The sequence below is a fragment of the Salminus brasiliensis genome, chromosome 3 (assembly GCF_030463535.1).
Source record: "Salminus brasiliensis chromosome 3, fSalBra1.hap2, whole genome shotgun sequence".
Lineage (NCBI taxonomy): Eukaryota > Metazoa > Chordata > Actinopteri > Characiformes > Bryconidae > Salminus > Salminus brasiliensis.
In genome coordinates this window covers 49,008,864-49,024,787 of record NC_132880.1, presented here as the reverse complement: position 1 = coordinate 49,024,787, position 15,924 = coordinate 49,008,864, and the positions used below count along the sequence as shown (strand labels likewise).

The 15,924-nt window shown below is 38.8% G+C and overlaps 2 protein-coding genes across 2 annotated transcripts; both read left to right on the top strand.

The window, feature by feature from the left end:
- Window positions 1–261: 261 nt before the first annotated feature.
- On the top strand, window positions 262–2,329 carry LOC140551521 (olfactory receptor 10J4-like). Its single transcript, XM_072674971.1, has one exon. The coding sequence runs from the start codon at window positions 830–832 to the stop codon at window positions 1,769–1,771; it is 942 nt and encodes a 313-aa protein (XP_072531072.1). The 5' UTR covers window positions 262–829; the 3' UTR covers window positions 1,772–2,329.
- Window positions 2,330–14,207: 11,878 nt separating this feature from the next.
- Window positions 14,208–15,149, top strand: LOC140551520 (olfactory receptor 52E8-like). The gene has a single exon (XM_072674970.1). The coding sequence runs from the start codon at window positions 14,208–14,210 to the stop codon at window positions 15,147–15,149; it is 942 nt and encodes a 313-aa protein (XP_072531071.1).
- The last annotated feature ends 775 nt before the right edge of the window (window positions 15,150–15,924 follow it).

Below are 15,924 nucleotides of genomic sequence, written 5' to 3'. Positions count from 1 at the left end.
GTCAGTGCATCCCCTTAGAGCAAAGTCGGTATGTGCACTCCATCAACAGCTAGCTAGAGTATTGCTTAACATAAGCATCTTTCAAAATTATGACCATTCAGTTTATATCTGAAGTGATGAAATATGACAGAACATATAGAGATGATGGTCAGTTACTGGTCATTGGAAAGTTATTTGACCAGAGGATGCCCCCCCCTAGTGAGTCTTAATCCCATGTTGTCACAAAAAAGCTTTACAGCGATCCAGGTCTGAGCCTTTTTTACCTTGCCACTGTTGTCTTTGGCTTGCTCAAAAGAGGCTCAGAGCTGGATCGCTGTAAAGCTTTTTTTGCAACAACATGTATTGTGAAAAGCGCTAAATATAATAATTTTAATAGGTCACAGGACATACTTTGTACATGTGCCCACAAAAGCAATATTAATAAGTATTAAGACTATAAGAATAGATAAATAAGAATAATTATAAATAATTAACAATAATAAATAACTGGTAAAATTGTGAATTTCCCCACTGCGGGACTAATAAAGGACTATCTTATCTTAAAATGCTTTTCTCATTTAAATCTGTAAAGATGTGTAGTTTATTAATAAGTGTTACAGCAGTTATTTTAAGACAGTCTTAGAAATGCATTAATTAACCACTAAGGAATATATATCTGTCCAGTGGAGAATTCATAAATCCACACAGATCTGTTTTCCTCACCACAGCCTCACTATACAGCGAGTGCCTTATATAGTGTACCTTAATGATGTGTTTTCTATGTTTAGTGTTTGTTTTTTATAATGGATATTATTAAGGTTATTAAGGTTTAAGATTTAAGAATTACTTTATGGATTACTTTACTAATGTTACATATTTAACTCTGGAAGGTCATGTAGAACTGGACAAATACAGATATATTTATTTGATCATTTCGTTCACAGTCTATCTGTTGATTATTTGTTGTAACACTGTTGTAATTTCTGTCATATACACAAACAAACAGCTCCATGAGCCTATGTACATATTCATCGCTGCTTTACTTTGTAATGCTCTTTGTGGAACCATTGCCTTTTATCCCAAACTTCTGAACGACTTACTGTCTGAAATACCAGCTATCTCCCTTGAAGCCTGTATTTTTCAGGCCTTTGTAATTTACACTTATGCAGCTTCAGAGTTCACACTGTTATCAGCTATGGCCTATGACAGATATGTGTCCATATGTAAACCATTACAGTACGCAACTCTTGTAAAAATGTCCACTGTCAGAAAGATCTTATTTATCTGCTGGTTTTGGCCTTCCTGTCAAAATAGTATATCAATAATACTGACATACCAACTACAACTGTGTAAATTTAAATTAAAGAGAATTTACTGCAATAATTACGCAGTTGTTAAATTAAGTTGTGGAGACACAACTGTACATAATTTTTTTGGGATATTTAGTTTGATTGTTATGGTGTTTCCACCAGTGATTTTCGTGATCTTTTCATATGTTAGAATACTTGATGTCTGTTTAAAGAATTCCAAAGATTTCAGAAGAAAAGCTTTACAGACCTGCTTCCCACATCTTATCATCTTCATCAGTTTCACTGTTACCTCCTGCTTTGAAGTGATTAACAGCAGATTAGAAGGAAATGTTCCTCATCTATTTGCTATGATAATGTCTGTTGAAAATCTGGTCATTCCTCCTCTGATCAATCCTGTTATTTATGGACTGAAAATGCAGGAGATTTTCAATAGGATCACGAAGATAATTCAAAAAAGGAAGACACACGTCTTTACAGACTGAAATCTGTAATCTTTATGATTTTTTTATTATAGCTTCCTTGTTTTATTTGTTTATGTTAAACAGATTTGACTGTAGGCGCACATTTTCAGAATTCACAGCTTAAACCCTTGTTGGAAAATGCCTACTGTATAATTATGCTCAACATTCGCAGAAAAATGTTCATTCTTAATCCAGTGTTTCTGAACCCTGTTCCTGGAGGCAGCCTGCCCTGCTTTAACACAGCACCTGTAACTCTTGTTAATGGTGTTGCTAATAAGCTGATTAGTTGAATCAGATGTGTTTGAATGGGGAAAGCACTTAAATGTGCAGGACAGGGTGCCTCCAGGAACAGGGTTCAGAAATACTGTCTTAATCCATTAATTGTATAAGATACTGTGTGTTCCTGTTATACTGTGCATTACTCTTGCATATTATGTAGGTATTAGACTTACAGTTACAATAATCCAGTATAAATTGTTCTCTGTTCAGGTGAAATCACAGCAACTGATTATTGCAACTATTTGTTTTACATTTATGATGTATTAATTAAAGCCTTCAAATAAAATAGTTATTATATTATATATGGTTGTGGTTATCATTTCAAAATTTAGGAATAATACCCAAATGTTATTGCTACATTCATGGCACTGGAAACGGAAAGTGTCTCATTAATTCTCTATATTTATTTATCATTGAAATAAGCTGTGATGCAGTCATTGTTTAATATGGTACAGTATTACATTAGCTTTAACCCTTTAACCTGTTCTGTTTCATTTATTCATCTACTTTTGCAATCTGATTTCTTATAGCTGTTTTGTATCTGTTTTGAAATATTTTACATAATTTTCTTTAAAAAAAACTACAACTTTTTGTAGCACAAAATACAATTTTAGAACAACAAAAAAAGTTTCTTCTGCATAAGTTCAAGAACTAAGGCCAAAGGTTCTAAATGTTAAGTTGTCACAGAGCTGGGATAACTGGACAGCAGTCTGATGGTGTAGGAAGAGTGTAAATGCAGCCAAGACAATCTTTGATTTATCTCTGTCAATCTTTGAAACAGCTTTGAAACCAAGACACTGAATGTAAATAATGGTTTCTGAAATGGGATCCCCAGAAACGGGATTTCTGGTGAGGCATCCATAATATTTCTATGTGTCACAATATGGGAGCGGAGCTGTTCAGTGTACTGTGTGTGGCATGCAAAAATTGACCCCTGCAAGCCGTGTTTTTTTTTTTTTTTTTTCTTTTGGATCAAGCTCACAGCACCAGTGATCTCAGTAGTCAGAGTGGATAAAGAGGCAGATCATGAATTGCGGTTTTGCAAAAAATCAATAGGTTACACCTGATAAAATACTCCATGTGCTCTCAGCAAGGCCAGAAAGAGAGCCTGTATTGATTGGTGACCCACACTCTGGGCTTCACACCAGAGGAGAACTATGATGACTCATGAAGACACTTTTATAATTATATAAATATTAAAATATTTATATATTTTAATAAACCCTACAGACAAACTGCATTTGAGGAGAATTTTATTGACAGATGTGTAGACAGAATATTAACAGATCAATATTTGGTCAGTTTCTAAAAATAATGCTTTAAACAGTCCATATTCATTCATGTCCCAAAGAACCCCTGCCCGCCTGCCTCAGTGACTATCGCCTTTTAGCCTTAAATCAGTTGTGATGAAGTGCTTTGAAAAGGTGGTCACAGTTTGCTTACTGCCCCAACCACTCTACAAAGGATGCAATCACTCACCTCCTCCACGCTACACTGGCTCACGTAGACTCTAGGAGGAGTAACTTTATTAAAATGCTGTTTGTTGACTATAGCTCAGGACACTATTAGCTGATGGTGTTTGAACTGCGGTCGTTGGCTTGGGAGAGCAGTGTTCTACCCACAAGGGTATGAGGAAAGTGGTGTGCTTGTGACTGTGACATCTAACAAGGATCCCAATATACTCCTAACACTCCAGCCATTTTTTTCATTTTCTGCCTGAAATTACACACCCAAATCTTGAGGCTTTCTGCCCAAGCCTTATAGAAACTAGAGGTGATTTCATTAGGTTATGTTACTGAAAAGCCTTTATAGAAAACATTTTGAGATATTGAAATTGATCTGCAGTTGTCAAAATATGTAGAAAACCACAAAAAATGTTGAATTTTATTTTAAAATCTAGATTTTAGAGACTATAAACTGAAGCCTTCATATCCCCCAAATCTTTTTGCTTTTCAATCTTGTCACCTTGGGTCTACTTTCATCGGGCAAAATTTGGAGTTGATTTTTCCTACTGCTTTGAAGTTATTCTAGCTAGCAAGTGAACAGGCAGCTTCTCCAAGTTTCCTTTTGGAGTCTTCAAAGTCCCCAACCTCTCCATCATGAAAATAGCTAATTTTACTGCAGAAATGTGATTGGGTATTAACATGATATTGTATTTCTTTACCTTTTTTAAACTTATGTCATCCACAAGTTTGATTCTGATTTTACTTTTCATTTACTAGTAAATAAGAGCAAAGAGGCAGGAGGGTCTAGTTTCACCTTTGTTTGTTTTATTTAGTCAGGTTTTGTTATTCTATCTTTCACAGCTCTCACTGCTGTCCGACTTCAGCAAACTCTCGGTTTCACTTTCCAGTCCCAACTCTGCCAAAACCTCTTCAACTCCATAAAATACTTTCCTCTTTGATTTCTGAGTTTGTTTTGAAGCCATTTGTATTGATTATTGTTGCCAAATAAATCAGTGCCATTTTTTCGCGGTGAAAGTTTCCACAATCAGCAGCAGAATGTATATTCCTGAGGAAAGCTGTGTACCGCCCGCCTAATTGGTTGCACATCATCATAACTTGGTACCAAATTGGTCTACAGACTTGATTTGCTTGTTGTTTGAAAGCTGAGAGTCTAAGCTTTAGTAATGTTTAGTAATGTTTGATGCCATAGATCCAAGGGGATCATATTTTTATCCTGGGATATTGAGGGATATACCCAGATCTACCTGCACTCTTGAATTGATCCAAAAGACATTCAGTCAGAAGGGCCTTCCTGACTACTTCCTCAATGTCCCAAAGCAGAGGTGCAATAATGCGTTTAGGGGGAGAATGGATGTGGCAGGTGGAGGCTCTTCCCATTGCCTGTCAAGGGCATATGATTTGGCATTCTTTATGTCTGGACGGTATAAGAGGGTAAAATTGAAGCGGATGAAAAATAAGGGCCAGTGAGCCTGACGAGGGTTTAGCTGTTTGGCTCCCTGGATGTAGGCAAGGTTTTTGTGGTCTGTTCAGACCAATAATGGATGCTTGGCCACCTACAGCCAGTGCCTCCATTCCTCAAGAGCCATTTTGACTGCAAGGAGCTCTCGATTGCCCACATCATAATTCCGCTCAGTAGACATCAGTTGAAGGAAGACGTAGGCATGGGGATGTGGCTTTTTTTTACCAGTAGTTTGTGGATAAGGGTCATCAGAGGAGCTGCCACTGAACCAAAACCCCTAGAAGTAACCAAAGCCAGTAGAAGTTTGCAAAGCTCAGAGAGCATTGAACTAGGGGAGCAAAGGTGGGATGGGGCTGCTAGAACTTAGCTGGATCCATAGCCAACTTACCCCTAGAAACCACAAACCCCAGGAAATGAACTGTGGGTATGTGGAACAGGTATTTCTCCAGTTTTAAGAAAAGGCAGTTCTCTAGGAGCAGCTGCAGGACCCTACGTACATGGACAATATGCTCCCTTTAGGTCTTACTGAAGATGAGAATATCGTCCAAGTACACAAAGGTGTAGAGGCTGTGTGCCTTTAGGTAGTCTTGTCAGAACTCAAATGGAAACCTCTGCAAAGATGCAAAGAACTTACAGAAGGTGAAGATCCTTTCTTTCTTCTAAAGTTTTTTGAGAAAGAAAGAGGGAGTCAAAGGATCCCAAAGATACTGGGTGAAAAGGAAGGCAGTAAGAGAATTTATTCAAGGAGAGGTTATCTGCAATGTCTGGTTTCTGAGGGCAAAATACAAGACTCGATGCAATGAGTGAGCTGTGTGAAGCCCTTTTTTTAGCATTTTAGCATCCAAATGAGTTTTGGAATTCATCCTGTGATAGTCCACACCAAACTAATGCCCCATTCTTTTTAGGCACCAGGACTACTAAAATGTGTAGGCCATAACAAGGGAAACATTACATTATAAGCAAGAGAGTGTGCTGTGGAAGCTATTGGAGTACAAGTGTAGTAATGTGAATGTGTAAAATGGTTATGTTTTTGAGAACCAGTAGGGGGCACTAGAGTAGAGCTACTGTGAGTGTCTTAGAAGAAGAAACCAGTGGAAGCTGGTAGCTGCCCAGAGAACAGTGTTGTTGTGAGTTCCAGCACTTGGTTAATTAAAGACAACCTAAAGGTGTGGTTGGTCTGTCTTTTTTTGTACTTTTGATATCACGGATATCACATCTGGCGACGAGGAAACAGTGGACAATAATTCAGCTCTTTGGACCTTTTTTTTTTTTAAAAGAGGACTGTGCAAGGTTTTTTTTTGCAAGACATCCAGAGCATGGCAGCTATGGTAGGAACTCTCACTCCTTTTGATAATGGAAATCAGTCCTGGGAGGAGTATTGTGAGGTGTTATCACATTTCTTCGAGGCAAATGAGATTACAGATGCTGCTAAGAAACGTGCAATTCTTCTTAGCTCGGTGGGAAGTCAAACCTACAGTCTCATGAGAAACTTGTTAAGTCCTACCAAACCAGGGGAGAAAACCTATGATGAGCTGGTGGAACTGCTGAAAGCGCATTACAACCCCAAGCCAAGTGAGATAGTACAGCGTTTCAAGTTTAATTCAAGGAATAGGAAACCAAAGGAGAGTGTTTCTGAATATGTGGCTGTACTTCGTGAACTGGCTCAACACTGCAATTATGGAGACAAGCTGACAGAAATGTTGAGGGACAGGCTTGTTTGCGGTATTGAAGATGATCGCATGCAGCGTAGATTGTTAGCGGAGCCTGAGCTAACATATGACAAAGCCCTGAAGCTTGCTCAAGCAATAGAGACTGCTTCTAAAGATATTCAGGATCTTCAAGGACAGAGTAAGTTTCACAGTGTCGTGGCAGACAAGCGGGAGATGGTGTGCAAGTTCTTTGCAGGACCAAAAGCACGAGATGGAAATCGCTCACGTACTGTTTGCTACCGATGTGGAGGTGAACACATGGCGCCAGAGTGCCGGTTTGCAAAAGAAAAATGCCACAAATGTAAAAAAGTGGGACACATTAAAAAAATGTGCAGAGCAAAGTTACCTGTCGATCACTCCAGGCCTACAGGGGGAGGAAAGAAAAGGTATGAAAAAAGGGAAAACAAGCAGTCAGCCAATCACATCAGTGAAAATTCCAACTCAGAAAATGAAGCAGAAGAGATATTCACAATGCACAATTTAAAAGAGACAAACATTCCTAAAGTAGAGCCAATCAAGCTTCAGCTCAAAGTTAATGACTTGAATGTCAACTTTGAAGTAGACACTGGGTGTAGCGTTACAATTTTGACGCAGGCAGAGTATGCAAAACTAGAAAGCAAGGAAAACATTTCGGAACTAGGCAAGTGTTCTGTGAATCTCAAAACGTACACAGGAGAAAGAGTAGAAACCTTAGGTGTAGCAAAGGTCAGTGTAGTGTACAAGGACATTGTCAAACAGCTACCTGTAGTAGTAGTGGCAGGTAAGGGTCCAAATTTATTAGGGCGTGGGTGGATCAGAGAACTGGCTGTAGACTGGTGTTCTTTAAACCAACTTACTGCGACTACGCAGACAGTGCAGGACGTACTGGCACAGCATGACATGGTGTTCAAGGAAGGATTGGGGACATGGAAGGGTCCTCCCGCAAAAATCCATGTTGACAAAGAAGCTGTTCCAAGGTTTTTCAAACCAAGACCCGTTCCCTATGCAATGAAGCAGAAAGTAGAGGCAGAGATAGATAGGCTAGTAGAGGAAAACATTCTAGAACCTGTGAAATTCTCAGAATGGGCAGCGCCTATTGTTCCAGTTTTAAAACCGGACAAGTCAGTGAGAATTTGTGGTGATTACAAATTAACGGTCAACCGAGTATCCAAGTTAGAGCAGTATCCGATTCCAAGAGTTGAGGATCTCTTTGAGAAGTTGGCAGGTGGTGAGAAGTTCACCAAGTTAGACTTAAGTCATGCCAATCAACAAGTGACTCTAGATGAGGAATCCAAACCTTATGTCACTATTAGTATGCACAAGGGTCTGTTTGCAGTGAATCGACTTCCTTTTGGAGTTTCCTCCAGTCCTGCAATCTTCCAACGAATCATGGAGGGATTACTGCAGGGAATCCCCAATGTAGCAGTGTATCTTGATGACATTCTACTGACGGGCAAGAATGACCAGGAACACCTCAAAGCCCTAAGTGAAGTTCTAACAAGGTTAGAAGAAGCAGGCTTGCGGCTAAAACGGAGCAAATGCTCGTTCATGGGCAAAGAAGCAGAGTTCCTGGGATATAAAGTGGATTCTACAGGACTGCACCCACTGCAGAATAAGGTCAGGGCCATTCAGGAAGCACCTTCACCAACAAATGTGACAGAGCTCAAGGCGTATCTGGGATTGTTAAACTATTACAACAGATTTCTACCAAATCTGTCAACTTTGTTAGCTCCTCTACATCAGCTACTGAGAAAAGATACCAACTGGCACTGGGGAAAAGAGCAAGAAGCTGCTTTTGAGAAATCTAAAAAGCTCATGCAGTCATCGGACGTGTTAGTGCATTATGACAGTCAGAAGGATCTCATTCTCTCATGTGATGCATCACCCTACGGGGTTGGGGCTGTGTTGTCACATTGAATGTCCAATGGGGAAGAAAGGCCCATTAGTTTCATGTCGCGAACACTAACACCAGCGGAGCGCAATTATTCGCAATTGGACAAGGAAGGACTTGCTGTGATGTTTGGAGTGCAACGCTTTCACAAGTACTTGTATGGTAGAAAGTTTACCATTTGCACTGATCACAAGCCCCTTCTGTCCCTTTTCAATGAAATGAAAGCTGTTCCTCAGATGGTATCGCCAAGAGTACAACGGTGGTCAGTAGCCTTGCGAGCTTATGAGTATGTCATTATCTACAAGCCAGGCAAAGACCATGGCAATGCTGACGCTCTAAGCAGATTGCCACTTCCATGTTCAGAAGTGGTAAAGGAACAGGAAGACAGAGTGCTAATGATGGAGGAAATAGCACTGGTGTCTGATGGTGATGTGCGCAAGTGGACAACCAAAGATACTGTTTTGTCCAGGGTCAGAGAATACATAATGAGAGGCTGGCCAGAGCAGGTGATGGATCCTCAGTTTATGCCATTTGCTGTGAGAAAAGATGAACTGAGTGTCCAAGATGGTTGCATCTTGTGGGGTGCACGTGTGGTGGTGCCAAATAGGGGACGCCAAGATCTCCTGAACCAACTACACCAATGCCATCCTGGAGTTACCCGAATGAAGGCCCTAGCCAGAAGTTATTTCTGGTGGCCAAAGCTTGACCAGGATATTGAAGCTACAGTGAAAAGATGTTCAAAGTGTCAGGAAATGCAAAAATGTCCAGCTGTAGCCCCACTTCACCCATGGGAGTGGCCGGACAAACCATGGAGACGATTGCACATCGACTATGCAGGACCATTTTGTGGGACAAATGTTTCTCATAGTCATTGATGCTCATTCCAAATGGTTAGATGTCTATCCTGTACATGCAGCTACCTCTTCTGTTACCATTGAGTGTCTGCGCAAAAGTTTTAGCATCCAAGGACTACCAGAAATGATAGTTTCAGATAATGGTGCTTGCTTTATGAGTGCAGAGCTTAAAGAATTCATGACAAAGAATGGAATTACACACGTGACTTCTGCTCCCTTCCATGCCTCCTCAAATGGTCTTGCGGAAAGAGCAGTTCAGACGTTCAAGACCATGATAAAAAAAGCTGGAGAAGGCAGCATCTCTACAAAAGTGGCTCGAGTGTTGTTCAGTTACAGGATTACACCGCAGTCTACAACAGGGAAGTCACCTGCAGAGATGTTACAAGGTAGAAAACTTAGGTCAACCTTAGACCTGGTGCATCCAGACTTAAAGAGGAGGGTGATTGAGAAACAGGGCAAACAGAAGAAGAGTCACGACAAGCAACGCCAGGGTCGAGAATTTGAACAAGGAGTTGTGGTAATGACAAGGAATTTCAGCCATGGTCCTAAATGGATTCGGGGATTCATTGAAGAAGTGACGGGTCCAGTATCCTACAAGGTCAGACTGGGTGATGGCAAGATTGTACGAAGACATGTGGATCAGATTTTGGCTGGAGCTGAGAACAGTCAGATCTCAGAGATGAATGTGTCAGACAGACTTTCAAATCCACTGTTGCTAGAAACAGACATAGCTGAAACCATCAAAATCTCAGAAAAGGAACAGACAAAGGACTTTGTCAAGGACTCTGAGATTCCAAATCCGCAGGGACAATCCGTGAGTGTCAGTGTCAGTACTGACAATTCTCAGAGTTGTGGAACAACATTGCGTCGCTCACAAAGGACTGTAAGGAAGCCTACTCACTTACAGGACTACGAACAGAAAAAAAAAAAAAAAAGAAAGAAAGAAACAGAGAAAACTGAAAATGAAAAAACAAGAGAGAATGCAATTGTTATGTTAATGTTAATAGATTGCTGTTTGTTTGCTTTACTGATTTAGGTGATAGTTGTTTAAAAAAAAAAAAAAAAAAAGACTACCTACTTTGTACTGAATGCAAACGGAAAACGAAAGATTCATTTTGTGAAACAGTATTATAAATGTTTTTTTTGTTCGTTTTTTCATTAAGTGAACTCTTTAAGAGGAGGGAAATATGTAGTAATGTGAATGTGTAAAATGGTTATGTTTTTGAGAACCAGTAGGGGGCACTAGAGTAGAGCTACTGTGAGTGTCTTAGAAGAAGAAACCAGTGGAAGCTGGTAGCTGCCCAGAGAACAGTGTTGTTGTGAGTTCCAGCACTTGGTTAATTAAAGACAACCTAAAGGTGTGGTTGGTCTGTCTTTTTTTGTACTTTTGATATCACGGATGTCACACAAGTAACGGCAGTTATAAGTATTCCAATTCACAACACATTGCCTGTATATTTTCCATCCAGTTTTACATTTGCCATGTCTGCAACATTGGCTGTTAGGTTGGAATTGCTGGGAGCTTCTGGGGGTTTTAGGTGCCAGGGGCCAGTCAAAGTTCATTTGACTTTGACCTTGAATCCTTCCACCAACCTAAATATGTAATTAAGGATAGATAAAGGACCTTGACTTCCCTGGTGTCAGGGAAGTAACAAAAAAACTTATTTTCATATTATAAAACCAGGTTCAAGTTATCAGATTGGTTAGTGCTGTACAATTAATAAAAGCTCTAGCGAAAGTTCTACCAGGAGACTCTAATGCAGTATCACCATTCTTCAGCCAATAACCAGCCGCCACCTGTGTTAAGTCCTCTAATTACAGTTTTTTCATTGCTTTCAGAAGTGACATCAAATCTCTCTGTGTGCGCAGTTGTCATGTCTCGGCTTGTTTTTTTCTCTGACTCTGGTGACGATTTTGCTCCCACTTCTCATGCCCTGTCCAGCTGGCGGTTCTTGTCTGCTTGCACAGGCCCTGCCTTGGTCTGCATGGACGGTGAATCAGATCTTGTAGCTTTTAGTTGCTTGTGGTGTTCCGGTGGTTTCTCGAGAATCTGTGGCTCCTGGCGTCTAAAGCTCTGGGTAGCCCTCCAACTCCGGATGTGCTGGGGTGCCCTCTGGACCTGCACCTTCCGCAACCGTGAAACCGGGTGGGAAAGTCTTTGGTAAAGGTAAGGGTAAAGGTAAAGGTGCACGTATTTGTCACTGTACAGCGAAATGTGTCCTCCGCATTTAACCCATCTGGTAGTGAACACACACACAAACACACATACACACACCTGTGTGTTAAGGGGAGTGAGTACACACTGATTGTTGCATTGGTTGCCGGATCATCTCAGCTGGATCACTGCGGAGTGATTGCTGAAGCATCCTGAAGATAAGTCTCAGATTTAGCTGACTATTCTTAGCTCACTTTACTCTGTGAGTAAGGGAGCTCCCCTGAAAGTCATGCATGCATACTCAAAACTCCTGGTCTATGTTGTAAACACTAATGCTCAATTCGACTTAAGAACTCATAGGGTCATCATGGTCACTTTAGTCACGCACTATATATATTAAAGTTTTGTCTTTCTTCCTTAGAGAATCCAAATCTGGTAAAAGGCCTCAGTGGTGGGTAACTGTTATTTTACACTTCTGTCTTTGGGGTAGGCTCTGCCCCCTGCCTCAAAGTTCGGCAAGATCTGTGAGAGTCCCGATGGTGCAAGGCCTGGGCTGATGAAAAAAATTAACAGCTCTAACTTCTTAACAATTGTTCCATCACATTAATTGTCAAGAATAAATTCATGATTTACTGCCTCATTTCTTCAGACCTTTCTGGTAGAAATGATAATAAATAACAAAAACTGGTTCTTGGATAAATAGGTGTTTCCTTTTGTATGCTCTCTTAGTTTGTGAGGCCGGCTGCTGCTCTAAGTAAATTTATCTGCCAAACTCCAGAGAATAAACTTGCATTTTTTGTGTCCATCCTAACTTATAGTTTTCTAAAAGCTTTAAGTTGAGTAGAGTGTTCTTTTGTCTTCATGGTGTACTTGTAGCCAGAAATATTGATTAACCAGTAACTGGAGCTTCAGGTGTTTAGGAGCTTCAGATTTATACCACAATAACTTGAAACACATTCTCCATTTCACCAACTGTCAGACTACAAACACCAACTACCTGCTTGACCTCTGTTGAATTGGGATGAACATTTATGCAATGACTTATAGCTTTTTATTCTATATTTTTATTTATTTGACATTATTTTATAGAAATCTGTTTTCACTTTAATATTAAAGAGTTTTTTTGGTAAATTCTTGTCAAAAAGCCACATTATAGAGGACAACATTCAAGGGGATTCAACATTCTTTCCTATTTATAGGCACTGTAAATGATGGTCAGTGGAACCAAGATTCTGTTAGAGGTGCATTTCTGTCTAATCACTTCAGAAGGAGGTTTAAGACACACAGAAGATGCCAGTTTGAAAGAGTGTCAGTAGATATGTTTCTCTAGTCTTTACAAAACTTTGTAAAATGTACATCACGCCATGCTAAAGTTGGCCCCTGCAAGCCTTGTTTTTATATGTGGTCAGGGTAAACAGTCTTTCACAGGTCAAATCTCAAAGGGGTTGTCTTGCAATAAGTTGTCCTTCTGAAGGCTGTTTCTGATCTGTTATTTGTTGGTGTGGTGCAACAGATAACACAACTGCCTGGCACTGAGCTACCACACCATGTGGGAGACTGGGGTTCAATTCCTGACCTGGGTGACTATGCTGCACTATATCAATAAGAGTCATTGGGCCAGACTCCTAACACTACACTGGTCCACCTGTGTAATATGAGCTGCACTACACCAATAAGAGTGCTTGGCCCAGACTCTTAATACTACATCGGCCCACCTGTGTAATACGAGTAACCATGTAAGTTGCTCTGGATAAGAGCTACTGCTAAATGCCATAAATGTAAATGTAAAGGGTCCGTCAGAAAATGTAGTGTCTTCCTTGGCCCACCAGTCCCTTTGTGATTAATTTCCACACAGTTGATTTTGGTCATCAAAATGTATTGTTCTTGTTTTTTGGCCTCAAAATAGCCTCTTACTGGTGAAGTTCTTGTCCTCATGTAGAACAATCACGACTACAGACTCCAAAGGTATTTGAAAGCTTAGAAGCAAGCCTAAGTATCATGCACTACTAAAGCAATTGAGCAGCTAATTATATATATATATATATATATATATATATATATATATATATATATATATATAATTTTTTTTTTAATTATAAACACTTGTGATGTCAAATGTTCAAAACATTGTGGTCAAACTTAACTGTATGCAAATGTGCTTAAATTAAAGTCTGAAAGGTGTACTTTAATTGCATCTGATTCATTCAAATCAAAATTATAAATCTTTCTCCCAAACATTACTGCAAGCCAGTTTTCAGTCATTGGAAAGTAATTCACAGGACACACTTTTATATGTACAGTATACTATGTGTCCACAAGAATCTTAGATAAAACTATATATATGAAAAAGGAATTTAGAGTTTGCTATGTTACAGCAAAAGACAGACCTGACTTCCAAAACCATTAATTAACCACTAAGGAATATGTATCTGTCCAGTAGAGAATTTATAAATACACACCAAGCTGCTTTCTTCACCACAGTCTGACTAAACAGTGAGTTAAGTAGTGTATCTTATTAATGTGCTTTGTATTTTCTCAATGAATATTGAATGTATGAATGTTTTTAATGATGCCTGGCTGAGTTATTTATACCGCTGGTATGAACACTGATTATTTATGCTAAAAAATATATTTTAGAGCTTTGAGGATTTCTTAATGAAATTTCATGGATTATTCTACTAATGTTACATATTTAACTCTGGAAGGTCATGTAGAGCTGGGGAAGTACAGATATGTTTATTTTATAATTACTCTCACAGTCTATCTGTTGATTATTGGTTGTAACACTGTTGTAATTTCTGTCATATACACAAACAAACAGCTCCATGAGCCTATGTACATATTCATCGCTGCTTTACTCTGTAATGCTCTTTGTGGAACCACTGCCTTTTATCCCAAACTACTGATTGATTTTCTGTCTGAAATACCAGCTATCTCCCATGCAGCCTGTATTTTCCAGGCTTTTTGGCTTTACACATATGCAGCTTCAGAGTTTACACTGTTATCAGCTATGGCCTATGACAGATATGTATCCATATGTAAACCATTACAGTACGCAACTCTTGTAAAAATGTCCACTGTCAGAAAGATCTTATTTATCTGCTGGTTTTGGCCTTCCTGTCAAAATAGCATAACAATAATATTGACATACCAACTACAACTGTGTAAATTTAAATTAATGAGAATTTATTGTAATAATTACGCAATTGTAAAATTAAGTTGTGGAGATACAACTATAAATAATTCTTTTGGACTGTTTAATTTAACTGTTATGGTGTTTCCACCAGTGATTTTCGTGATCTTTTCATATGTTAGAATACTTGATGTCTGCTTAAAGAATTCAAAAGACTTCAGAAGAAAAGCTCTACAGACCTGCTTCCCACATCTTATCATCTTCATCAGTTTCACTGTTACCTCCTGTTTTGAAGTGATTAACAGCAGATTAGAAGGAAATGTTCCTCATCTATTTGCTATGATAATGTCTGTTGAAAATCTGGTCATTCCTCCTCTGATCAATCCTGTTATTTATGGACTGAAAATGCAGGAGATTTTCAATAGGATTAAGAAAATGATTCAGAAAAGGAAGACACACGTCTTTACAGAATGAAACTTTAGTCATGTTTTTTGAGCACATTGTTTAATTTATTTTCAAATATTTGCACATGCTTGTTAAATATACACATTTTTCATACTATACCTAATGTATAATCAGGCTCAGCATTAACAGAAAATGTTCACTATTCATCAGCTCTCAACAGCACACATTGATGTCTGTATGAGTTTAATATTTGAATTAAAATATTAATTTTATTAACATGTTTTATTTTATGAAATACTGTGTGTTTCTACTATTGTATTATTATGTAAGTATCAGACCCTCAAGTTATCAGTTAAAATAATCTAGTATAAATCTCTGTTAAATCACAGTAATTGGTCATTGCAACTGTTTTGAAACATAAGAATGATTGATTATAGCCTTCAAATTATAAACTATGTTTTATATTCTGTATTTATATGGCGATAATTTAAATTGACATTATGATTAAATACAGAAAGGTGTCATTGCAACATTCATGGCACTGGAAATGATCTCATGATCTCTTTTAAATCACAGGGTCAGTGATCTCAGTAGCCAGATAAGATTGGAGGAGGCAGATGGTAAATGGTTATGCGAGTGATCAGTAGGTTACAACCGATTAAAAATGCTGCATGATCATTAAGTGACCCACACTCTAGAGTTTACATTAGTAGCCTGAGGGATAAAAGATCTGAACATGTTTTTCTACTAATGTGTGTAAAGAAATTACTATAAAAATGAAACAGCAGGTGATGAACACAATTTTTCCAGATCACCCCAAAACCCAAGCATAAAATGTATAGTT